This window comes from Trichosurus vulpecula, chromosome 8, assembly GCF_011100635.1.
Source record: "Trichosurus vulpecula isolate mTriVul1 chromosome 8, mTriVul1.pri, whole genome shotgun sequence".
Classification (NCBI taxonomy): Eukaryota; Metazoa; Chordata; class Mammalia; order Diprotodontia; family Phalangeridae; genus Trichosurus; species Trichosurus vulpecula.
Window position 1 is genome coordinate 2115536 of NC_050580.1, and position 25648 is coordinate 2141183.

Consider the following 25648-nt stretch of genomic DNA (forward strand, 5'->3'; position numbering starts at 1 on the left):
CGGAACACATGCTCTGGGCAAGGGAGACGAAGCCACCACCAAGAGAAGCCGGATCTGCACCTTTCCTCTCATGCTCTACCCAGAAGCTCTGTTCTCAGGCTCAGATTACGGGCACCTGGACAGCCAAGGGAGAGAAGGCCAGACTGGCCCAGCAGACCCCAAAGCTATGCTGGGCAGCCTGGCTGGAGGTGCTCTCCTCACCCTGCTGTGCACACACAGATGGGGACAGATGGACACTGGCACGCTGGGAGACTTCCTCCAAGTGCAGACAGACTCCCATCCTTCCCCACTCACGGGCCCAAGCAGACCCAGCTGATGGGAGGGGTTGAATGAACCTTTATTAGTGGGGTTGTTTTCAGGGCCTAGGGCACAGGAGAAGGGAAGGAGGTGGGGCACCAGGGAAGGGTGGGGGGCACAGTGTTTCCAAAGGTCCCATGCAAGAGATAGGGAAAGGAGGCTAAGGAAACCCAACTTCTGGTGGACTTTTAGCTACCTGGTCCAAATTCATTGATTATCAGGGAACATACGGTCTGTCCTAGCACTAGCATCAGTTGTGGAATGCTGGAGAAGGCGCAGTCACTTCACAGCTTCCAAAGAACTCAAGGGAAATTCCAGTTTTGTAACAAATGCAAACACTAGTTATCTAATTGTTCCTAACATTTGCCTGGAACTGGGCTAATGTTTGGTCCTTGGGAATGTGAAACAAGCCAGTTGTCATTGCAAAGGCCTGAGCTGAAGCCCGCTTCCTCTTAAAGTCTAGGCTCCTGAAGGGGAATGGCTAAGGACCCTGATGGAGAGGTCCTGGCCAGGGACAGAGGGCAGTGAGTGGCGGGCAGCAAAGCGAGGCCCGTTATTACTGATAATTGCAGCCCTAAGAAATACCAACAGCAGTAAAAATGAGACCTGGCCAGAAGTTCTTCTTGCTCTAACTGGCAGTGGGCAAGCTTAGAAAGCACCCTATGGTCAGGCCCCCTGGGGGGGGAGGAAGAGGGAGCCTGCAGGGGCCGGACAAGTCCCATGGGGGAGGGGCTGCCTATGGGTAAAGAGTGTTTCAGTTTTGTCTTTGTGTCTCTGTGCTCAGCCCGGGGGTCCGGCCCATGGCAGACACTTGGTCGATGCTGAAGGGAAGGGAAGGGCACTGGACAAGTGCCATCTTCAGCATTTGGTACCCTGCCCTGTCTGTGCCTAATGAGAGGGTCTAGCACTCTGAGCCAGCTGCCTTCTCTGGCCTCCACTCTCTTCCTTGGAGGAGGCTGGGCGTGGGAGGAAGCTGGCAGCAACTGGAGCCTGTGGACCTGGGAATGCCCCCATCCCACTGCTGTGGGTGGGCAGTGCCAACTCCCCTGGGCCTGCCTTCTCTTGGGGTGGTGTCTTACAAGGGGACCCAGACTGCTCAGAAAGGAAGGCCTACTGGGGGGAGGGGCAATGGAGGCAAAGGAGGTCCCTTTTCAGAAGAAGTTTAGTAGGAGCCAATAAGAAGAAGTGCTGAGGGCCAGGAAGGGCCCCCCTAGGACAGAGATGTGATATTGGACCGTCCTCCTGGAGGGGCAATGATCTTCTGGGCTGGCCTCCTGGCGATGTGGTCATCAGCTTGAGAGCCTGTCAGGGAAAAAAAAACAGATCACAAATTCCCAGGGGAGAGCCCTTGTTTTTGTATGGGCAGAGTGTGGGCTGATGGGGTCCCACGAGACCAGCTGCTGGCCAGAAAACAGCATTCTACGAAATACCTGGGGCTCTGTGTCACTGGCCACACTGAGGCAAAAGGGCCAGGTGCCCCTGCCCATGGGCACCCACCATGGATCCTCCCAGGCTCAGATTTCTACCAACCATCTAAAAGGTTCTAGGATGCTGGAGGTGGAGGAAGAAGGAACTTAGACCCACTGGGACCTCCCTCCCCAGGGTGACCTGGCCCTTCAGGATTTGTCACCCAGTGACCAATACCCCCACTAGTGTCAGCCAGTGGTGGCACCGATGACTCCCCAGGGCTGTCTCCCTTCCCATTCCCCAGGTACTTACCGGACAGGCTAAATCCAGATTGGTGCAGGTTGCGGATGGGTGGGACTGTGATTTTGCCAGGGCAGGAGGCAATTCTGGAGGCTGGTGTTGGGGCTGCTGACTTGGCTGTCACAATCCCATCATGGACGGGTCCATCATAGAGCCCTCTTGGCACACCGTGAATCTCAGCCAGCTAGTGGTGGGCAGGGAGGAGCAGAAGAGAAAGGGAAAAGGACAGAGACAGAGAGAACGTAAGAGCAGAGCCTTGGCTGGGAGAGTGTCAGAGCACACACTCCCTTGTCCTCTGGGGTTTGGAGCCCCTGAGATGGGCAGCACATGGAATGGGGCTCCAGTGCTGCCTCTCTTGGGCATGCACATGTGGGGGGTGCCTACAATCTCTGAGAGGTACATGGACCCATTGAGCATGGCTGGCAGCTCTATGATAAACTCGTCCAGCCACTTGAGCCCCGTATTAGAAGGGCCTGGGACCTGAGCAGGGAGGCCAAAAGGTGCCAGTCTTGTGACAGCCGCTGAGCCAGAATCCAGGTGGGGACAGCATCCCCCAAATGTGAGCAGCCCTGGTCAAGGTCCCCACTCTGGCCCACTCCACTCCCTGGTGCCCCCTCAAAAAGCTGGGGTGGGGGTTCCCCAAACATTGACTGAGCCCGAATTAATCATTATCAATGGAATAAAGCCCAAACCAATGTTGAAGGGAATGATACAGCCACCTGGTCCCATTCCTTCTCCTTCTGAAGCCAAGGAAGAGGTCAGGACTTGTCTGAATTCCCCCCCCCACTTGGGTGGGGGCTGGAGGAGGGGCGGTGGGCTGGGTCTGCTAATTCCCAGGCCAGACTTTTCAGCCCTGCTGTGCCAGGTTCCCACATGAGACCCAGAGCTCCACTATGAGTGATTTCTCCTTATCAGGGAGAGTCCGTCCACCCATTGACTCAACTGGAGTTGAGTCTGAGCCGTAGGGATTACCTTAGGAGACAGGGATATGATCGGATCTGAGGATGGGGCTCTGGAGAGAACAGCCAAAATGCTCCCCCAGACTCCCCTTGTCTGGCTCAGGGAAGGGAGCCTGTTCGTGGTGCCGGGATGGCCTCTGCCCTCCCGGTCCTTGGTTGTTCTATGCTAGGTCCTTCCTGAACTTGCTGGGCTCCTAGGGCCTGCACTGGCCAAGGCTGCTTAGAGCTGTGCAGGCAGGCCCGGTGCCCCTCACATGTCCGTGGCCAGGCCTAACACTGCATCCAGCATCACACAGACATCACAGCTTGCTCCTGCCACTTCCTCCCCCTGGCCCTGTTAGGCCCCAAAGGACTTGGACTCTGGCCTTGCAGATTGCCTCTGATCTAGGCCCAGGATTCCTTCTGTACCACTGGAGTCTGCCCTATCCTCTCCTGGGCTGGCACACCATCTTCTCACAGAGGACCAACACTGTTATCAAGTGATGGAACATTGGAGGCCTCCGCTATCCTCCCATAATGGGACTCAGAGCTGGGGGGGGGGGTGGTGACTGGGGACTTTGCTGTGTGGGCCTGCCCCAGCTCAGCTTCTGCTCAAAGCTCTGGCTCCCTCCCTCCCTGGAGCTCAGTCTGTGGGCCCACACCATAGACAGGAGCATTAACTGGGATGCACGTGGGGGACCCAAATACGCTGTGTGAGTCTGGCCAAGCCTCTTCTCTCTGGGCCACCTGTTTCCCCTTCTGTAAATGGAAAGGGTTGGAGTACATGATCCCTAAGCCTCTCCCTGGCTCTGACCTGTCTGGGAGATGCATATGGAGCTAGAGACCAGACACCTCTTTCAGCTCCTGAACAAAGATACTTCTGGGCTTTCAGGATGGCAATTCTGGGAGCTCTCTCCCCCAGCAGGGTAGAAGGAAGCCAGTTCATGTTTTAGCAGATGGTCTTTGAGAGCTGCTAGGCTTAAGACAATTCAAAACCTGTGGCCAACACAAGAATGAGGAGCTCTGAGCTTCCAGCAGATTCTTAGACTCCTGTCAACAGCTCAAAGTGTCAAAAGCCCTTCCTCAAAGCCCTTCCAGCGTGATGGGACTGGCCAGAGAGTGTGCTCTGATGGGATGACCTGGGAGACCAGGGAGTCCTGTCCATAGCACAGAGAAGCATCCAGAGGTATACAGAGGGCTCAGTGAAAAGAAGCCCCCAGAGATGATGTCTCAATCCTACCCCAGACCAAATTCCACCAAACCTCCCTCTGGGCATCCACAAGTCACTCAGAACAAAAGGTCACTTTGGCCTCCCATTTTCCTTCACCTCTCAGTCAAGCCTGAGCAGAAGCTCAGAGAGTGCCAGCTGGCCTTATGGATGGAGAGTGACTGTGGCCAGGCTCCAGAAGACTCATGATATCAGCCAAAGTCTCAAGGAGATAATGTGGAGGTTCATAAGTACAGAATGACTGAGAGAGGGGCCACCCAGAGGGGAAGGAAAAGGGAAGAGGGGGAGAAGAGAAAAAAGAAAAGGTGAGGAGGGGAGGGGAGAGGGGGAGGGAAAGGACAGGAAGGAAGGAGAGGGGAGAAGAGGACAGGGGAGGAGAGGAGAGGAGAGCAGAGGGGAGGAAAGGGGAGGGGAGGGGAGGAAGTGCTTTTCATCGGATTTTATGATGGATTTTATTATGCAAGCATGAAGAAGGGGAGAGGAAACATATATGTGCAGCCATATATGCGTGTGAGTGTATGGATGAATATGAGGGTGTTTGTGAGTGTGAGTACATATACTGGGTGATTCGGGAGGCCCAAGGTTTGATCCAACACAGAGAAATAAGAAAAGCTGAGCCTGGTTGAGCCACAAGCCAGAGGGAATCAGCCTGGTTCCTGATGCCCCTTGTTGGACTGTGGGATGTGCAGAGCTGACATTTCCTTCTCTGTCCCAGGATAGCCATAGTGGGGTGCCAACAATAACAGTGGCTTCCCTTTGAAATGTGTTAAGTGCTTGGCCTCTACCCACTCCCTGCAGCTGTGCCCTATGCCTATGTCCTTCTCCCCACCAGCAGTGCTTTAAAGAATAGGGTGGGTGGGGGCATATTGAAGTCACCCCATCCCCTCAGTGGCTGTGGCCAGCAGATGCCCACTGCTCACCTGGGCAGGAGCCTGGCCCCAACCTGGTGAAGCCATCACGGACTGTGCTTGGAGAAGAGCACCCTCCCAAGGGGGCTCTGAAGAGGACACAATGAAGACAGACTTTAAAACAACTATCAGAAGCTGATTGCTCAAGGTTAAAGTTACTCTTCATCCCAAGAAGGGTGAAAGGAGGCTCTTAGTCATTCATACTCCAGTGCAATAAAGCCTCTTCTTGTGTGAGGAGGTAGAACAAAGATCAGCCCTGGGTGACTGGGATTTCCTTGGCAACAGGAGGGCATCAAGCCTCTAATTTTCTATGACCACATCCCACTCTATGGTCTCTCGTCCCTGAAGGTTACGGAACAATTGATTCTCTACCCAAGCTAAAGGATCTCTGGAGAGGCAGGAAAAAACAAAGCAAGGAGCCACAGGGTTCAAGCTGAACCTAGAGGAGAATCACAAATGCAGGTTGGAAGCCAGGTCCCAAGGCCGGCCTGGCCCTCTTGTGATGCCCTGGATGGCGAGGAAGATTTTCTTTATGTCAAACCTAAAATTGTCTCTCCAACCCTGATTCTTTGCTCTCCTGCAAATGCCATTGGGAGGGCTGACCCCATGACAGGATGCCTCAGTATGATTCGGCCTGACACATCAGCCGACACAGGCTGTCTGGGCTGAGGAGAAGGGCAGATAGAGCATGAAGCCCCAGCTGTGGCTCAGGCAACTGGGGTGTGTGAGGGTAACCAAGTTACATTTGATCTCGGTTACAAGTTGGCCAAGGAAGGAAGAGATCCAGATGCACACAGCCGGGCAGAATTCTCTCTGGCAAGCTGTTCCAACAGTCCAGCTAGCAGCTGCTGTGGGGGTGAAAAACCAATGACAACCAGGTCACAGAATGCTGCAAGCCCAGGTTCTTTAGAGTTAAGGGGTTAACAATCTCACTTTAGTCCAGCATACAAATATCATTGGCTTAGTTCGGGGGAAAAGCCATCACCCCGAGCTTCAGAGCAAATACAAACAAATTACAAACAGACCAAATACAATTCATAGTTACCAAGAAAACCACCAACATCTGAGTTCAGCCGGAAGGACCTTAGAGCGGCTGCCCAGAGTACCCCTCCCCCCACTCCAGAAGTGAGAGCCTTAAGCAAATAGCTCTGTCTTCCCTTTTTATGCATTCTTTAGCCGTCATCAAACATCATCTTAGGGACCAGAACTTATGCTCTTACTATTGGCTCTGGTGTTAGCACCTCCCTTCATTGGCCCCACCTGGAGCCCCACCTTAATTACCAATTCACACCCACATAGGCTTAGCACCTAGTAAGACTCAATCAAAGACACTGAATTAATCAAAGGAAACAAAGGCCAAACTCTTCAAGGATCCCCAATACACAAGCTCGGACAGAGCCTACAATGCTAGTGTGCACAAGGTTTCCAGAGAGGGTGGCTCCTTTTCAGAGTGTCTAGTGCAGTTCTGGTGGCCTCAGGCAGGCTACCATGGAGTCCCCGATGCTTGGAGAACTCACAGTGACTGCTAATAGCCTGGACCACTGCCATGGACCATACATGGGGCACTGTCAAGAACGCTTGTCCTAAATCTCCCTAGCCCACAGAGGGCAAGGCTCCCAGGGACACAATGCTTAGGTCCCACCCTATCAAAGGGGCCACTGCTGCTGAAGCCAGCCCCCAAAGTCTGCTCACAGCCTAGGGAGTGAGGAAGCCCACCGGCCTCTCTGAGGATTTTAGTCTTCAGTTTCTTTCCTTCTGAAAGTCTTGATACTCCCCAGGCCTTGGTTCATTGACCTTTCTTGAGCCTCTCTCTCTCTCTCTCTCTCTCTGTCCTCCATGCCTCCATCCACTTCTCCAAACCTCAAGTGAAGAGGGAAGGCTCTGAAACCAGGAGACCCTGCCTGGGACACTTCCATGGCTTCAGTGTGGAAATCTATCATAGAGAGTGATCCTCCAAACATCCTCTAGCTCTCCCATTTGTCCAAAAATCTCTACTACTTATAACCAAGTGGAATGAAACATTTCCAGGGGACTATTCCTCCTTCCAAGATCCTCCCTGAGAGGCTTTTGTTCTATTCCTCAGCCTAAGCAAAAGTCTACTCCCAATCCTTGCCCTGGGCCCATCAAGCCTTCCAACTTTCAGAAAATCCGGTCCCTTTGGGTTTTCCTGCCCTGCCATTCTGCCCCACCTTGTCCTCATTCTCTACCATTAAGACTTTCCCCAGGCCTCTCCCTGACTCATGGGGTTGGCCCCTAGGGAGTTTCTGGCTCCTTTGCCAGGGACCAAGGCAAGATCCATGTAAATCCCATGACCCAGTAAATATTTTCTGGTGAGAGGCACAGTTCAGGACTTAACCCTCATCTAGGCCCCAGGAGCCACCGTTCTCCCCTCCCCCATAGACCCCAACCTGAAGGTACTCAACCCAAAGCAAGCTGGGCTTCCTGGGAGCATAGAGTGTCCGTGACCAAAGAATTGATCACCAATGGCCTCCTGTACTTGGCTGGTCCCATCTTTGGACAGCAAATGCTGTTAGCTCACTGTTTCTCTGACATAGCTAAGGCACCAAGCAGGACCCTGAAGATGGTAGGAGAGGAAGTAACAGAAATACCACCCCAGGAGGCACAGAAGGGTAAATAAAAATGAGGGTAACACAAATCTTCATTCCTTAAATGGTGATTCCTTGTCATGCCCCTCTCTCAGGGTGATCAGTTGGATTCTTTCCTAAACCCTGGGGGTGGGGATAGGGGTGGGGAACAGGCATTGTTCCCAAAGCTCACAAGGGCCAAGGAAAGCAGCTGAGGAAGAGGAGGGACGGCAAGCTAGCTCCAGCAAAATGGTCAGGTCTCCAAGGTTGCTCAGCCCAAGAGGGTATCCTCCAAGTGAAGAGAGACTAGCAAGGCAAACTTGGCCTATCCTAACCTTCCTCCTGGGGCCTCTTCTAAGGGCCACAGCCCTGATGCGCTTAAGGCAAAGACAGGGAAGAGGTAGTGGTGGGGGAGAGTGGAAGCAAGGGGAAAAGGCAAATATGAACCTAAGAGGGGGAGGAGGGAGAGAGAGAGAGAGAGAGAGAGAGAGAGAGCTAGGAATGAGGATCCTCACCCTGGCCAGCTCTCCACAACCACCCCTTGGAGACCCTGGCTGCTTTATCCCAAAGCTGGCTCAATGTCCACCCATCAAAAACCACAGTCTGAGACATTCTGTTGGGTTCTCTGCCCTCCAGCCCATCCCAAGTAGAAAGCTGTAGGCTCCCCAAACTTTGTCCCTTGATGAAAGAAAGCCTACTTCTTCGAACGTAGTCTTCTCAAATCAATGCATTTCTCAGGCTTCTTTCAGGAGAATTGGCTCCTAGGATTGGCACCCCAAGGAATGGTTACTCTACAGGATGGAGTCCTTGGCAACTCAGCTCCTTGCTCTGGCTTGGCCTCAGAAACGTAAGGGACAATCTTGTGACCCTGAGGAGGAGCGAGCCTCTCCAAACTTAGCTAGTCTGGTCCTTGGACAGTTGACCCAGCCAGTCCCTGGGTTCCTACGTGAAGCCTTGGCAGCTTGAGGGTCATTGCTAACACCTGTGCTCTACTTCCATAGACTTTGAGAAACCAAGGGCATTTCCCTTGGGGGGTTATGCCTGTAACAGTTTGGCTAGCAGCTGCTGTGGGAGTGTAAGACCCAACAAGAGCAGCCAGCACAGGTTCTTTTGATCTGCTTTTCTAAGGAAGGTAACTTTAAGGGGTTTATAATCTGACTTTAATCATACATACATATATCATTCACTTAGTTCAGGGGAAAAAGCCAGCACCCTGAAACATACATTATATAAACAGAGCAAATAAACACCAATCAGCAGACAGGCCCCCAAGCAGCCAGCATATGCTGGTACCTGGGCAGATGTGTGGATCCAAGAGGAAGGGAGATGGGAGGATACCTAGGGGTGCCCTTAGGCTAGCATTGGTCTTGAGGCATCTCCTTGGGCCAGTAAGCCCTAGGTTGAAAGAGAAGACAGGAAAGAGGACAGAAAGGTAAGATAGAGGGAGGGGATAAAAGAAAAGATGCAGGGACTCACTCATGATGAAGCCCTCACACTGGGCTTGGTCTTGTGGGCACCACACAAAGAGAAGCCAACACCTCTGTTTAGGAATCTTGTTTCCTCCCTGTAGAACACAACACATATGCATCCAGAGAGGAAGATGAAAGATGGCTGCAGGGCCAATTGATGTCCCTCATCTCTCTCTGCCAGTGTTCTCACACTGATGGATGCTATCTTGGTTTCAGCTCACCAATTGGTCCCTATCAATACTACCAACTAAGGAATGGACTCCATCATTGCCCCTCCTCCCAGGATGGCTCCCAGGGTCCGTCCAACCTCACTTTGTCCCCTTCAGAACTTCAGTCTGTCCATGTTGTCTCATCACACCCAATGCCTGCCCACTATGGACCAAGCAGGTGCTCCAACATACCTATGGGGAACCTAGGCTCCTGGATGCACCTTGCCCTTCCTCAGGTGCATAGGCTCCTTCCTCCCTAACTTCCCAACCCCCCAGAACTCCCTTGTACTGCCTTTCAATTGAACCTACCTAGAGCTCTCCAAGACCAGTGTGGATGGGCCCAGACACTGAGTGCTCCTCACATCTCATGGCTTCAGGGACTCCACAGGCCATTCTGAAGACTTGTGACTTCAGTTTCTTTCCTTTCAGAAAGTCCTGACACTTCTCAGGTCTCTCACTACCCATTGCCTTTTCTTGTCTCTGTCTCTGTTTTTCTCTCTGTCCATGCCTTCATCCTGTTTGCCATTTGAGAAAGCAAGGATGGAGACTAGGGAGCATTCATCTTGCCTTAAATCCAAGGACCCCAACTCTTATGATTTCCAGTTAAAATAACCTAGAGAACACTCTGATGGGGTATAGGCTCTGGAAACACCCTTGAACTCTCCTTGAATCTTCCGACCTTATCTGGTGTTTGCCTAAGGCCATAAGCCTTCCATTATCTCTGGGCCCAAATCTCGGTGACCCTTACCTAGCCTAGCCCTCCATTGTCCTTATTTTCAGGGAGCCTTCAGCTACTTCCCGCCCTTAATCCTATTCTCTTGGTTCCTGGAATCTAACCTCACCCCAGTCCCATCAAGATCCTCCCTAAAACTCAACTCCCATCACCCCAGACTACTTGGCCACTGTCTAGATCCCTCCCACAGTCTTTCTGCACATAAGATCCATTTTGCTTCCATGAAGGTGCTCAGATTCAACATGGCTCTGATTGGTCAGGCCTGCTTGGCAACACAAGCTTCACAAAGGCTCAGATTCCTTAAGAGTATACCCAATATGGCGAATCTTCAATAAACTCTTTCTTTGGCTGAGAAAAAGGCTTGGATCTAATTGATTCAGGTAGGACCCAGTGTGGTATGTTGGAATTTTGGGGTCCTAAGCATCCCTACACCTCAACAATTCATCCCCCATCCCCTCAGTATTCTCCCCCACACCTGCCTCAGCCCTCCCTAATGTTGCCCATTGCTACTGAGAGCAAGTATGAATTAGAGAATCAGGAGCATTTAGTCCCCAAAGCCTGAGCTTCCAGAGATGCTGACTTCCTCTACACAGACTTTCCCAGGATCCCCCTCCCACCTTCAGGGCTGGCCTTTGGAAAGCTTCTGTCTCCCCAGTGTGCCCAAATGGCACATCCCCCACATACCAAAGACCCATGCTGCAAGCCCCAGCCCAGAGGTTTAGAGAGACTCCTTCATTCACACAAAGACTCTCCCTTGGCATGGCTCTGGTTCTGACACATGCCTCCCTCCCCCATTTCCTTGGAATGCTGGATTGTGAAGGGCTCAGCCTCCCTCACACAGGGGCCTGTGTGCTCCTGATGAGCTGCCCTAGACTAAGCTGGTCCTTGGGCAGTAGCCCCAGGAGCACCATAAGCCTCAGGGGCATGTAGGAGCCTCCCAGCTGTTGCTTTCTCCTGGATTAGCCTTTGAGAGCCCAAGACCACATCTCAAAGACCTACCTGAAGATGGTATGAGAAAAGTCAGTGGTAGTTCTAACCACTAGGGACATGGGTGGGTTACTATGAACCTCCATTCCTAGAAGCATAACGAGGGGAAAGCCAGGTGGGTTCTACTGGGTGGGAGAACCTGGAAGGGAGGGAGGAATGCTCATTACTGCTGCCTTGGTGTAAAATCACAGCCCTTGCTTCTCCACCCCTAGGTGAGACCAGCCCCATGAAGCTGAAGAGTTCACAACCTTGAGGAAAGTTAGTGATTGGTTTTGATGAAGAGAGGGAAAGAGGATTGTGGAACAGGGCACAGTGATGGGAGGGCAGGCTGGGGCAGGGCAGGGCAGGGCAGTGAGGGCTTGGGATGGCCCAAGGACTGCCCAAAGTTCTTTTTACCTGGGAAAGTGGAAAAAGGAGGTTTGGGAGTGTGGTCTCCACCTTCCCCCTGGGCCCATTGCTGGGCTCTCAGGCCTGAGGAAAGGAGGAATGAAATGCTTCTCCTCTTCTTCTTCTTCCTCCTCCCCTCTCCTCCTCTTCCTCCTCCTCACCTCTCCTCCTCCTCCTCCTCCCCCCTATGGAAAACAATGATGGCTTCCATTTACATGGCACTTTAGTGCTGTACAGACAGTGCTCCTCAGATGGTGTCACCTCATTAGAAATAAGAAAAGGTCCCAGGCCATCCTAAGATGTGAAGCAAAGAGGGCTCAAGGTGAGAGAAAGAAAGACCTAGAGACAGAAGATGATGGCCATGAGGTCCAGCCCTGGGCCTTCAAGGCCAGGACCAAAGGAGCTCTCTGTTTCTGTTGCCTTGGGATCCCCAGCTCACCTTACACAAAGCTCACTCCTCAGGGCTCTGAATCCCTCCTGAAGACCCTTCCTGCTGGGTTTCAGGCCCCTGCCCTGGCCCTAGTGGAAAGCTGCCACAGACCCTTTCCTCTGGGGTCCCCCAAACTTGGACCCTTAATCTAGGCTTGGTCCTTAGGCCTGCCTATGCACTCTCAGAGCCTCATGGAAGGTCTCAAAACCCTCTTCCCCCATCTGCCAGAGTCCCAGAGAAAATTATCACTCCCCCCGCCAAGGAGCCTCCCAGGGCTAGAGCCCAGGCATCCTGCCCCAGTCTCTGCTGGACTCAGAAGCTGTGTCTCCTGGCTAACCTCTGGTGGAGTGATTTCCACACCCCCTCTCTTTCTTTGTATATTGTGTGTTACTGTTGCCCAATGGTTCAACTTCTGTTCCTGAGCAGGCTGGCCTCAGGCAGTATGGCCCTTTGACAGCTGAGGCAGTCTGGCCTTGGCATCCTGCTCCCATAGAACCCTGCAGCCTTGGTGGGCCATGCCTGAGATTGCACTCTTCTGAAAGGTTTTATGAGAACCCCATGGCACACCCCAGGGCCAGGTCAAGTAGGACCTGAAGAATTCACAGAGATTCATTCTACTAGAAACTTGTTTCCATAAGAATCTCCATTTCTTGAAAAGTTCAGTCCGGGAGGAATTAGTCATTTACATGTTCACGGCAAATGAAAAGAAATTTCTCCTAAAACCTATTTGTAATAGCTTTGGTGAGCTGGAAAAGGAGGACAGGTTGTAAGAAAACCATGTAATCCATTTGGTGAGGGAGGGGAGAGTAAATTCTGCAGCTCTGATGTTTTGGGGAGGATAGGCTGCCATTAAGCACTGCCCTAATGACTTCGGGGTAGAGAAGAAGTTCAGCCAGCGGGCAGTCAGCACTCTGGAGGGATGAGGCCACTTAAAGACTTAGAAGGAGAAATAGGAAGGTATGAAATAAATCTTCCCTCCATCTTTCCCCTTATTTATAGGCCTATTTAGGACCCTTAAAGCCTGGAAGGAATTAAAACAAAGTGAGGTAGGTGGGGAAAGAAAGTGGATAAGCAAAGAAAAAAGAATGAAGAGGAATGGATGTTTAGGAAGGAAAGAGGCGTTTCTCCATTCCCAGAGCACTTCAAAGCAATTGTCGTATACAAGGTTCTGTGCCAGGTATTGGGGAACCCATCAACAAAACAAAAACTAACTCTCATCCTCTGGGATGTTGTATCTCTGAGAGGGATATGCCAGCTAAAGGTGGAAGGAAATTCCAGATCTTTGGCCAAGGACATGGCTGCTCTTGTGTTTTTTTGACAGGTGCTCACCAAGAGCTTCCAGGGAGGATTGAAGTGGTGACAGAGGAAGCACAGAAAATGGCAAGCATGGGGGAGTCTGCCTGGGTGCCAAGCATACTGGAGGCAACCCTGATGGAAAACATTCCACAAAGAGTTCAACATGTAGCTACATTCTACCTAACATCATTAATAGTTGGTGAGGAAAAAAAATTAAGTGAAATGACTTTCTCAAGGGCAATCCATTTCATTACAACATTGTCCAAATGGAGAGATTACTATTACAGCCCGGCTCTAAAAACCTGAAAGCTATGAAGATGAAAGTCTTCCAAGATACCTGACATTTGTACATGGCTGGGCTGGGCTTCTAGGAGGCTTAACAACCCTAAGGTGTGAGAACTAAAAATGACAAGAAAAATGGCAGTGAGAAGTAACGAAAACAACATTGTGGAAGGAGATGATGGGTGGCTGACTTATCATTCTCAACTCAAGTGACAAAAGAGAAGGAACCAAGGCAACATTGGCCATTAATCTAGAACAAAGGCAAGACAGACCCAGGGAAGGTAGAGATGGAAGTTCAGATGCCAGACTTGATAGCAGTTCACCCTTAGACTCAGAGCAGGAACTCAGTCTGTAAAATGGGAAAATGGAACTTCCTATCCCAAGCTTCAAAACTGTGGGTAGGTAGTGGGGCAATGGCTCACGCCAAACACCACAAGCATTCCTGGTCCGTCACCCAACAAGGGTTTCCTTCCTTGATGCTTCCCTGTGTCCACCATGATCCTAAGAGTAGCCTCTGTAGGGACTCTGGTTGGGATGTTCCACTCACCCCTCACCCCATCAGCTTAGATGAAGCCTGGATCTCCTATGGATTGCCTCCCAGCTATCCTTGGCATCAGCCACTTAAGTCTGTGACCCTAAACTTCCAAGTATACCACCTCACTGCCATCACGTTTCATCCTGAGAACCTCAGATCTCATGACATCACTGTCCTGTGCCATCCTCTCTCTTCCCACCCAGTGTTTGCCCACTGAAGACCAAGGCCAGTCCCTCTACAAACTAGCCCTAACCTACCTTTGTGGCCTTATCTCTCCCAACTGACCCAGTGCAATCTGGACTCCAGCCAAACTTGTGAAATCATGGTATTCTGAACACATCTTGTTATTTCTTTTTCAAAAACACATTTTAAATTTCATTTTATTTTCAGTTTTGAATTTTGTCTCCTTGCTTCTTTCATCCCCATGTTATAGGAATATGCAGAGTCAAACAAAACAAATTCCTGAATTACTGATGTCCAAAAACAGAGAATGCTGGTCAGCTGGGGGGCCCATTGAGGCCCCTCTGCAGATAGGAAGGTTCCCTAGAATGGTGCCCCTGCTTCTTCTCAACCAAGAGTCAATGCCTCCCTCCCAGCCAAGAAGTCATGGAAATGAGGTCTTCCCTGTCAATCCTCCAGAGCCCAGATCATCCACTTTAGGGCCACTGATGGTGAGGAAGGTTTTCCTTACATCAAAACTATAACTGCCTCTGCAGCCTACATCCTTTGCTCTTTGTCCTTCAGATGAGATTGGGAAGGCTGCCACTGTGCCAGGATCCCCCAATATATATTGATCAGTCATCCCAGGTTGCCTGGGATTTGGCCCTAGGATGGAGGTAAAAGGCAGAAAGGGGAGATGGGAGGGGACCAGAATTACATTGTATCTGGTCACCACTTTGCCCATGTCAGGAGTGTGGTAGGGTGAACTGGGACCCTTACAGAGGCAGGGCTGACGTGCAGCTGGGACAATGCCCATGATGCCAGCCTACATCAGGGTTGGAGGGGAATTTCTTTTGGAAAGATACCAGGTTTAGGTACCCTCACATAAACCCTTGGGTGCCCTCAAGGAGAGACTTCAAGGAAGTGCTTGGAGACCTCCAGATTGTGGCCAATAGTCTGGGCCACTGCCATGGACCGTACTTGGGGCATTGTCTCACAACCTGTCCCAAACCTCCTTAGGCCCCTATTTCTCTCCTTCCTTTCTTCTCTTGAACTCTCCCATCCCACTGATGGGGGACAGTGGGAGTGGAGGCCACAGAGGACATGGATAGATAACACTGCTGGGCTCTTCTCCCAGGGACAGAATGCTTAGGTCCTACCCTATTCAAGGGACCACTGCTGCTGGAGCCAGTCCCCAAAGCCTTCCCAGACCTCTTGAAGAGAGGTGTGGACAGGCACTGAGCAAGACCGTAGGCCTCTCTGAGGATTTTAGACTTCAGTTTCTTTCCTTCTGAAAATCCTGACACTCCTCAGGCCTCTCACTGGCCATTGCCCTTTCTTGGGTCTTGGTCTCTTTGAGTTTCTGCTCACTTCTGTTCTCTCTCTCTGTCCATGCCCTTCTCCAGTTGAGAAAGCAAAGATGGACACCAAGGGGTGTCCATCCTGCCTGACCTCCAAGGACCCCCACTCGGTGATTACAGGTTCAAAAACCTAGGCAGCATGGTGCCTCCATCCCCTCTGTATACTCCCCTCTCCTCAGCATTGTCCAGTCTGCAGAGGATTACCAGCATTTAGTCTCCAAAGCCTGGGCTTCCAGAATCCTGATTTTCTCTACACAGACTTTCCCAAGATCCCCCTCCCACCTTCAGGGCTGGCCTTTGGAAAGCTGTCTCCCCAATGTGCCCAAATGGCCCTCACATACCAAAGACCCATACTGCAGGCCCCAGCCCAAAGGTTTAGAGAGACTCCTTCATTCACACAAAGACTCTCCCTTGGCATGGCTCTGGTTCTGACACATGCCTCCCTCCCCCATTTCCTTGGAATGCTGGATTACCAGGGGCTCAGCCTCCCTCACACAGGGGCCCACCTAGTACTCCTGATGAGCTGCCCTGGACTAAGTTGGTCCTTGGGCAGTAGCCCCAGGTTGTCCCAGGAGCACCATAAGCCTCAGGGGCATGTGGGAATCTCCCAGCTGTTGCTTTCTCCTGGATTAGCCTTTGAGAACCCAAGATCACATCTCAAAGACCTACCTGAAGATGGTATGAGGAAAGTTAGTGGAAGTTCTAACCACTAGGGACATGGGTGGGTTACTATGAACCTCCATTCCTAGAAGCATAACGAGGGGAAAGCCAGGTGGGTTCTACTGGGTGGGAGAACCTGGAAGGGAGGGAGGAATGCTCATTACTGCTGCCTTGGTGTAAAATCACAGCCCTTGCTTCTCCACCCCTAGGTGAGACCAGCCCCATGAAGCTGAAGAGTTCACAACCTTGAGGAAAGTTAGTGATTGGTTTTGATGAAGAGAGGGAAAGAGGATTGTGGAGCAGGGCACAGTGATGGGAGGGCAGGCTGGGGCAGGGCAGGGCAGGGCAGTGAGGGCTTGGGATGGCCCAAGGACTACCCAAAGGCCCTTTTCCCTGGGAAAGTGGAAAGAGGAGGCTTGGGAATGTGGTCTCCACCTTCCTCTTGGGCCCATTGCCCAAGTCTCAGTCCTGGAGAGAGGAGGGATGAAATGCTTCTCCTCCTCCTCCTCCTCCTCTTCTTCCTTCTTCCCTCTCCTCCTCCTTTCCATCCTCCTTCTCCTCCTCCTCCCTCTGGAAAACAATGATGGCTTCCATTTACATAGCACTTTAGTGCTGTGCAGACAGTGCTCCTCAGATGGTGTCACCTCATTAGAAATAAGCAAAGGCCCCAGGCCATCCTAAGACATGAAGCAAAGAGGGCTCAAGGTGAGAGAAAGAAAGACCTAGAGACAGAAGATGATGGCCATGAGGTCCAGCCCTGGGCCTTCAAGGCCAGGACCAAAGGAGCTCTCTGTTTCTGTTGCCTTGGGATCCCCAGCTCACCTTACACAAAGCTCACTCCTCAGGGCTCTGAATCCTTCCTGAAGACCCTTCCTTCTGGGTTTCAGGCCCCTGCCCTGGCCCTAGTGGAAAGCTGCCACAGACCCTTTCCTCTAGGGTCTCCCAAACTTGGACCCTTAATCTAGGCTTGGTCCTTAGGCCTGCCTATGCACTCTCAGAGCCTCATGGAAGGTCTCAAAACCCCCTCCCCCCATCTGCCAGAGCCCCAAAGAAAATGATCACTCCCCCCACCAAGGGGCCTCCCAGGGCTAGAGCTCAGGAATCCTGCCCCAATCTCTGCTGGACTCAGAAGCTGTGTCTCCTTGCTATCCTCTGGTGGAGTGACTTCCATACCCCCTCCCTTTCTTTGTATATTGTGTGTTACTGTTGCCCAAGGATTCATCACTCCATGGTCCAACTTCTGTTCCTGAGCAGGCTGGCCTCAGGCAGTGTGGCCCTTTCACAGCTGAGGCAGTCTGGCCTTGGCATTCTGCTCCCTTAGAACCCTGCAGCCTTGGTGGGCCATGCTTGAGTTCATGCTTCCTTTATTACCACAGCCAATGAGCATAGTCTTCAAGAGAAGTCACAGATGTACTTCTGAAGCATGTGGCTGCATCAGGGAGGGGGCATCTGGCACAGGACCCTGCCTTCCTGGTTTGGGGGGGTTGGCACTGAGGTAGGTGGGAGGAGACCTACGATAAGGGAGTGGGGAGAGTGTCAGGGATAGATCCTGCTTTTCTTCCTCCTTCTTCATGGAATGGTTTACAAGTGTGAAGGCAAGGTTGGGGAGAAAGGTGGTTAGGCTAAACAAAAGAAAGAGGCCAATAAGGGAGAAATGAATAGGGAGCAGAGAGATGGCCTTTCCTTTCTTCTTTTCTTCCTTTCAAGCTTATGTAAAAGTACAGGTTGATAGAGATACTTGCGGTTTGTCCCTAACCTACAGAACCATGTTTTCTCACAGAAACCAAAACAGAAGGTATCCCTGGCAAAGAGACAGATGACCCATTCAGGACAGGATTCCTGTAGGAGATGGTAAACAAAGAGATGGAAGGGAGAGGGGACATAAAGGCATGCTGTGCCCAGAGGAGGCTCCATATTGGCAGGAGCTGCCAGGGCTGCCAAGGTCAGAGGAAGCTGTTCTCTATCTTGTGTCTGCTGGAGTCAGACATGTATGTGCCACACTCCTCAACACACAGGGCATAGGTTCATAGAGCCACCACCAATCCTGCACATGATAAAGTAAAGGGCAGCTGAGGCTGGCTCACTTTGGGGGCAGCCTGCTAAGTGGTGGCCTTGGGTGGGTCCTCTGCTTGCAAACACCCAATGCCATGTTATTGATGGCCAAAAGCCACCTTGAAAGCTTCATTCCTCAAGGTGAAGAGATCTGCATCTAAGAGTCTCAGAATTGAAGAATCTCAGGCTTGACATGACCTCAGAGGCCATCTTGTTCAGCCTGACCTTGATGGAGATGGGGCTTACTCCATACAATGGCACCCACAAGTAGCCACTTGGTTTTTCCCCAAAGACCTCCTATTTGAGGAACTGCCTCTTCTAAGACCAGCCCACTGTATTTCCCTAGCTCTCGTTTTTTTTTTTTAAATACCAGGGCAAAGGAGAACCAGTGAAACTGTTAGCAGCCATTCCCAAGTTCTTTGTTCATTAAGCAGCAGCCCTAGGATGTATAGGATAAAAGGAAAGGTGGGGGAGGGGAGGGGGTGAAAATGCTGGGGCCCTGAATGCAAGAGTGGGCACTAATGTGGGGATGGTCAGGCAATGAGGTGCTCTCCTGTCCAGGCTGACTTGGATAGATTCAGCAGGGAATGAGAAGTGAGCAGGGACAGAATGAGCATGCAAAATGAGGGAGAAGTGCCTACGATCTGACGGCTGTGGATGTGTGTCTGCAGTGCAATGCAGGGCATGCTTTCAGGGGAGGCATCAGCCATGCTCGGGGAGAAGATATGCCCTTAAACATGGCAAGTGACCTCCTGACCTCCAGATGGAGTGCAAGGATTCTGGGTTGGGAGGGGGAGGCATTAAAGACTAAAAGGGTGAGGAAGGTTTTCCTTACATCAAGCCTAAAATGGTCTCTGAAACTTCCAGTCTTTGTTCTGTGGCCTGCAAATATGATTGGGAAACCCAATGCATAAAGCTGTTACCAGCCCAATATGATCCAGTCAAATGTGTCAGTGAACCCAGGTCGTCTGGGCTCAGGATAGAGGTGAAAGTCAGAAAGAGGAGATGGGGGAGGGAAACAAAGTTAAATTGGACCCTGACCACAGCTTGGAGGGAGGGGTGAGGTGGGCTGGAGGCCAAGGGAGGAGACAGGCAATAGAACTCGGAGAAGAAGGGGGGCACACACCATTGGGTAGCCGGAAGGTTTCCAGATGGGGTCACCTCCTCCCGTTAGAAAAGTCATCAGGATGATGGGCCAGTGTTGGTGGCTTCAAGGAGGCCATGTCAGGTCCCCAGAGACCTCACACTGATGGCAGATAGCCTGGGACCAGATGACCATGGGCATCTCTCTCATACCTGTCCCAAACCTCCCATGGCTTCCATTTCTCTTCTTTCCTCTCTTGAACTCTCCCACCCCAGTGGTGAAGGACAGAGGGAACAGAGCCCACAGAGGGCAAGGTTCCCAGGGATACAATGCTTGGGATGCCCCAAGAGGGTCATTGCTACTGGAGCCAGCTCCCAAAGCCTGCCCAGACCTTCTGAAGAGAGGTGTGGATGGGCACTGCTCACAGCCTAGGGAGTGAGGAAGCCCACGGGCCTCTCTGAGGATTTTAGACTTCAGTTTCTTTCCTTCTGAAAGTCCTGACACTTCTTAGACCTCTCTCACTGTTCATTGGCCTTTGGCGGGGGGCGGGTCTCTGTTCATCTGTCTTCCTATCTCTGTCTCTGTCCCTCCCGTGCCTTTATCTCCCTCACCCTCCTCTCCAGCTGAGTGAGAAAGTGAGGATGGAAACCCAGTAGCATCCATCTTGTCTTAGCTCCCAGAGCCTCAACTCTTAAGATTCCTGGATCAAAACCCAGTCAGCATTGTACTCCCATCTCCACTGTCCACTCCCTCCTCCTCTGCACTCCTCAATTTCCCCCATTGCTACAAGTAGCAATTCTGAGTCAGAAGATCAATGCCTCTCCCTCATGGGGGTCTGTCCCCTGGGTCTGTACTGGGCTCCCAAAGCTTCCATATTCCTGAAAGCATGGGCTTTGAGGGATGCCTGATTTTCTCTACATAGACTTTCCCAGGATCCCCCTCCCACCCTTTGGAAAGCTTCTGTCTCCCCAGTGTGCCCAAATGGCACATCCCCCACATACCAAAGACCCATACTGCAGGCCCCAGCCCAAAGGTTTAGAGAGACTCCTTCATTCACACAAAGACTCTCCCTTGGCATGGCTCTGGTTCTGACACATGCCTCCCTCCCCCATTTCCTTGGAATGCTGGATTGTGAAGGGCTCAGCCTCCCTCACACAGGGGCCCACCTAGTACTCCTGATGAGCTGCCCTAGACTAAGCTGGTCCTTGGGCAGTAGCCCCAGGAGCACCATAAGCCTCAGGGGCATGTAGGAATCTCCCAGCTGTTGCTTTCTCCTGGATTAGCCTTTGAGAACCCAAGATCACATCTCAAAGACCTACCTGAAGATGGTATGAGGAAAGTTAGTTCTAACCACTAGGGACATGGGTGGGTTACTATGAACCTCCATTCCTAGAAGCATAACGAGGGGAAAGCCAGGTGGGTTCTACTGGATGGGAGAACCTGGAAGGGAGGAATGCTCATTACTGCTGCCTTGGTGTAAAATCACAGCCCTTGCTTCTCCACCCCTAGGTGAGACCAGCCCCATGAAGCTGAAGAGTTCACAACCTTGAGGAAAGTTAGTGATTGGTTTTGATGAAGAGAGGGAAAGAGGATTGTGGAACAGGGCACAGTGATGGGAGGGCAGGCTGGGGCAGGGCAGTGGGGGCTTGGGATGGCCCAAGTACTGCCCAAAGGCCCTTTTCCCTGGGAAAGTGGAGAGAGGAGGCTTGTGAGTGTGGTCTCCACCTTCCCCCTGGGCCCATTGCTGGGCTCTCAGTCCTGGGGAGGAGGAAGAGGCAAAGGCCAAGGTAGGATGCAGTTGGGGATTAGAAGTGGAAAGTCACCCAAAAGAGGGGGGAAATCAGAGAAAGGAACACAATGCTGGGTGCCCCTCACCCACCAAGTGCCATAGCCTTCTCTTGGGATATTCCATCTAAAGAACCAGTGATAGAAGGACATTTGCAGAGACAGATGCCTAATGGTGATGATTAAAAACAAGGGGTAGGGAAGCCTTTTCACAGGGGGTGAAAGAAAGGTAGAGGGAAGGAGGGAGGGGAGAGAGAGAAAGAGAGAGGGAGAGAGAGAGAAGGGAGGGAGGGAGAAAGGGATGAACGTAGGAAACTGGGTAAGAGACTATATTCCAACAGTCTCTAATTTGAAGAAAAATGGGTGGCCAAGCCCTCAGAGACTGCCATGATAAGCTATCCCCCTCCACTCCTACTCAAATGGCCATGCTGTCTTCCCCAATGAGTGAGAACCCTACCCTCGCCTCCATTCTAATTTAATATGGCTCTGACTTTTAGGACTCTTTACCGTATATTAAACCTAAGTCAGTCTTTGAAACTTCCTTTGCCCTTTATCTTTCCAATAACCCTGGTTTGAAAGGTGGCCCAAGAAGGGCCTTCCTATGATTGTTGTCACGGAACTACAGAAGGCTGACTGGAAGGAGGGGAGGGGAATCGGCAAAGTGCTCGAGAGCTCCATGGCTGGGGAATTTTAGAGAGAGGGAGAATGGAGGGGAGTACTGAACTCCTAGCACAGAGGTCAAATGTCAAAGGGAAGATTTATACGTCAACCAAGCCACAGTCTTGCTCTCTCAATGCCAGCCCAAATTTGCAGTTTTTGTTTTTGTTGGAGGGAGGAGGGGGCAGTCAGGGAGTCTGGCAGTGACTCCTTCCTTTTAGAAAAAACACCAAGGACAGGGCACACTTACATGCCTTCCCACAGCAGCCCTGGTTGGGGTCCTACAGACTGGGGGAGATCCCATTGAGAAGTGAGCACTGGAGACCTTGCTTCCTTGGACAGCACATTTGCCTCTTGCCTTGGTCCTAATTTTTCCCACCTCTCAAAAAAGATAGCCATGGAAGAAAGCCCTTGGACCTTGCCTTTCAGCTGAGGCTCATGGGCCCCATTGTCTAATCTGCTTGTTCTAGAGTTCAGTTTCTTTCCTTCTGAGGGCCCTGACCCTTTCCAGGTCTTCATCTCACTGTTTCCAACCCCCTTGGATGTCCCTCTGCAGCATTATTTGTGCCTGACTCATACCATCCTGGAGGCAGGGTACAGAGTGGGGAGTGGGGAGCACAGCATCTTTCCTCCTGACCTCACCCTTTGGGCTGCTTCTCTGGGACTTAAAGATAAAGGCATATCTGGCAGCCCCACATGAACGCCAAGCCTCCTGCTCAGTCATCTTAGGCCTCTCCACATTCTGATCATTTGGAAATTAACAATTTTCAGCGGTTGTGAGACCCTGTCAAAGGCGTTCACTGAGATGCTCTTATCTTTTGTTCTGAACATGTGTCTGTTCCTAGTTTCTTTCCTGGGCCCTCAAACCTCTTACATTCCTAAAGCTTGGTCTTTCGGGTGTTCCTTTTCATTCCTACAGAGGACAGCCCCAGATGGCTGGTCTCTAGAAAGTTCTCTGCTTCTGATCAGGCACCAAAGCTTCATCTTCCCCATGTCAAGTGGGCTCAGAAAATGGCTATCCCATGGTCTGGACCCACTAGGAGCCCAGCCCAGCCCAGGGGTTCTAGCCCAGTCCTATCACTAGCCTTGGCATTAGCAACACTCCTCCAGTAAAGCCTGTCAAGCAGGGGAATGCCCACATCTTCCTGCCTCAGACTACTGAGTGACCATGGCACAGGAATTCGCCATCCAGTGACCAACTTGCAATTGTGAGTCCCACACAGCTTGGCCAATGTGGTCCTTAGAGAGTGGATCACCTGGCTCTGAAATCAGCCTTAAGGTTGTTCCAGCTTGCCTGGCACTGACAGGGCTTTTTCTCTACTGGGATGACCTTTGGGAATCCAAGGTCACATCCCAAGGACACATCTGAAGATGGCATGAGAAGATTTAATGGATGTTCAGTCCCCTGGAGAGACATTTGGCTTCATAAAACAAGAGGATCATTCCTCAGAGAGTCAGAGGAGGGTGTTTGCCATTCACACCTTAGTGTGAAGTCAGAATACTTTTTGGCCAACACTCAGATGAGACCAACCTTAAAGAACACAGTCTGAAGTGAAGTTCAAGCTGAGTTTCGATGGGAAGAGCGTGAGAGACTTGTGGAGAGAGTAAACTGGGAATAAGGAGAGAGCGAAGGCTTAGGATGGCCAATGACCATCAGAAGACCCAGGGGGCCCTAGGAGGTGGAGGGAAGAGGGACTTTTCTGGAGGTAAGAGACACAGAAAAGGAAGGAGGAAACCAAAGCCAGACCTTACCAACCCCAGACACTCTCTTGGGGCCATCCCAAAGACTTCACTCACCTTAAGGCAAAGGCTGGAGAGATGAGGAGGAGGAGGAGGAGGAGGAGGAGGAGGAGGGATAAATTCAGGATATGAAAATCCTGCCAACACTCTAGGTGGGTCCATGTCCTGTTCTGCTTACCTGAAGCTCCCCCTGCTGGGCAAGAGCTTCCAGAACACTGAATTCCTGTCCAAGGTACTCACTGTTGGACTTTGTTTGCTTGTCCTCCCATCATGGGTCCCCATCCTGATGCTCCCAGGCTCCCAGCCCATCTCCAGACAGACAAAATCCCCTGAGCCCAGATGGAGACCAGGAAAGCTTTGATTCCCCAACCTGAAAGGGCCTCATCCAACCAAATGGCCCTCCAGGTTTTCTGTTTACATCCTCATCATCCTAGTAGAATGCCTGGCACATAGTAGGTGCTTAATAAGTGCTTGTTGAGTAATTGATTGGGAGAAATGATTCCAATGTGTCCCTTTCTTAGGATATTGAGTTGTTGTGGCCAAAGAATTGACCACCAAGATCCGGCTTGCTGCTGCTTCACCTCTACGGACTCAGCCAGCCTGCCCTTGGGCAGCAGCTGACCTGGACCTAGAACTTGGTCTCCTCCTTCCAGGATGTCCTGAGTCTTCAGAGCCCGGGAGCACCAGGAGTGGTGACTGGAAATAAGTGCTCTGGACCACCGAAGCTTAGCTGGGAGTAGACCTGAGAGACCTTTGGCCCCATTACAGCATGCAATGACTTCTCTCTATAATATCCTTGATAAGTAGTCACATATCCTTTGCCTAAATATCTGGGAAGGGGGAGAGAAGCCCAGAACCCCACTATCAATGACAGCTATCATTGGCAAGACTACCCCTCTGATACTGAGCCCAGCTGATCTTCGCAGCTTCCACTCACTGGTCCTGCCCCTACCCTTTGGGGTCAAGCAGCACAAAGCCAATTTCTCCTTCCCTGGGGCAGAGCTCTCTTGTTCACCCTGAATCTTCTCTTGTCAAGGCCTCTTTTCTCCAACCCACTGAAGACTCATTTAAATGAAGAAGATCCTTCAATTCTTGAAGGCTTAAATGGGAATATTAGTTCTGTACATATTAGTGAAGAGTCAAAATGCTATCCGCTCAGCTCCTAACCTTGCTCAGCTGGAAGACCAGTTTCTCAGGGGTCAGTTTGGATGAGGAAGGGGAGAGAGAATTCAGGAGTATGGAGAGCCACCATCACTGAGCGCAAGCTGAGGCGGGCATTGCAATGTGGACTTTGGATGATCACAAACAGGCAGAGGGTAGGGTGATGGGCACTCGAGGGCTGAGGGAGGGGGAGAGAAGAGGACTTTTCAGAAAAAGGGAGAAGAACACAGAAAGGGAGATGGAATGGTGCCAAAGAGAAAACTGACTTAACCTGGACCTTGATACCATGGATATGCTGAAGAGCCAGTGTTAGGAGGGGTCTTGAGGCGAAGTACAGGCAGAAAAGTGGGACGGGGAGGCATGGAGAAAAAAGAATCAGGGGCATGGGAAGAGTGTGTAATGGGCATTCCATTCTTTTCCCTTTCTAGACTAGCCCTCACCCCATTCCTCCTAACTGAAATCTGACATTTCAAGGGATCTGTGTCAAAGATGGAACATGCTGGGCTCCTGTCAGAGGCCCAGGCAAACCAGTTCATTGAGGGGGGAGACAAGACTTTACAAGGCAAATGGTTTTCAGGCAACTACCCAGCATAGGGTATCAGGCTGTGAAATGCTAGCTGAATTCTCTTCTATTAGTCAATCAAACATGTGCCTCTCCCCCTACCAAGGATTAATGGTGTGATTAGAGCTCCATATAAAATATCCATTGAAGGGAAAGCATTTGAATCAAGGTTAGGCTCTTAGGTGGGCTGTCTCCTTCTCCCCCATCTCCTATGCCCAAAATATTTGCTTTCTGGGGCAAGAATGGGGTCAGTGGAAGGAAAGGTGAAAGGTCCCCTCCCTATCTCCAGGGACCGGCAGCCACTTCAACTCACCTCAGAGGTGATAGTTTATTAGGGATCAACAATGATTATTCCTTCAGGGAGCTGATGCTCTGTTCAGGGAGACAAAACATCGGTGGATAATGAAATCCAAGACACTCCGAGGGGGGAGAGAGA

General features: G+C 51.4%; 1 protein-coding gene across 1 annotated transcript in view; it reads right to left on the minus strand.

Annotated features, from left to right (window-relative positions):
• Positions 1–316: 316 nt before the first annotated feature.
• The window catches only part of DPYSL4 (dihydropyrimidinase like 4), a 58002-nt gene continuing 32670 nt past the window's right edge, over positions 317–25648 (minus strand). Inside the window, 2 exon segments of the mRNA XM_036734993.1 lie at positions 317–1599; positions 2017–2188. Of these exon segments, the coding sequence (XP_036590888.1) occupies positions 1508–1599; positions 2017–2188 (264 nt within the window). The 3' untranslated portion in view covers positions 317–1507.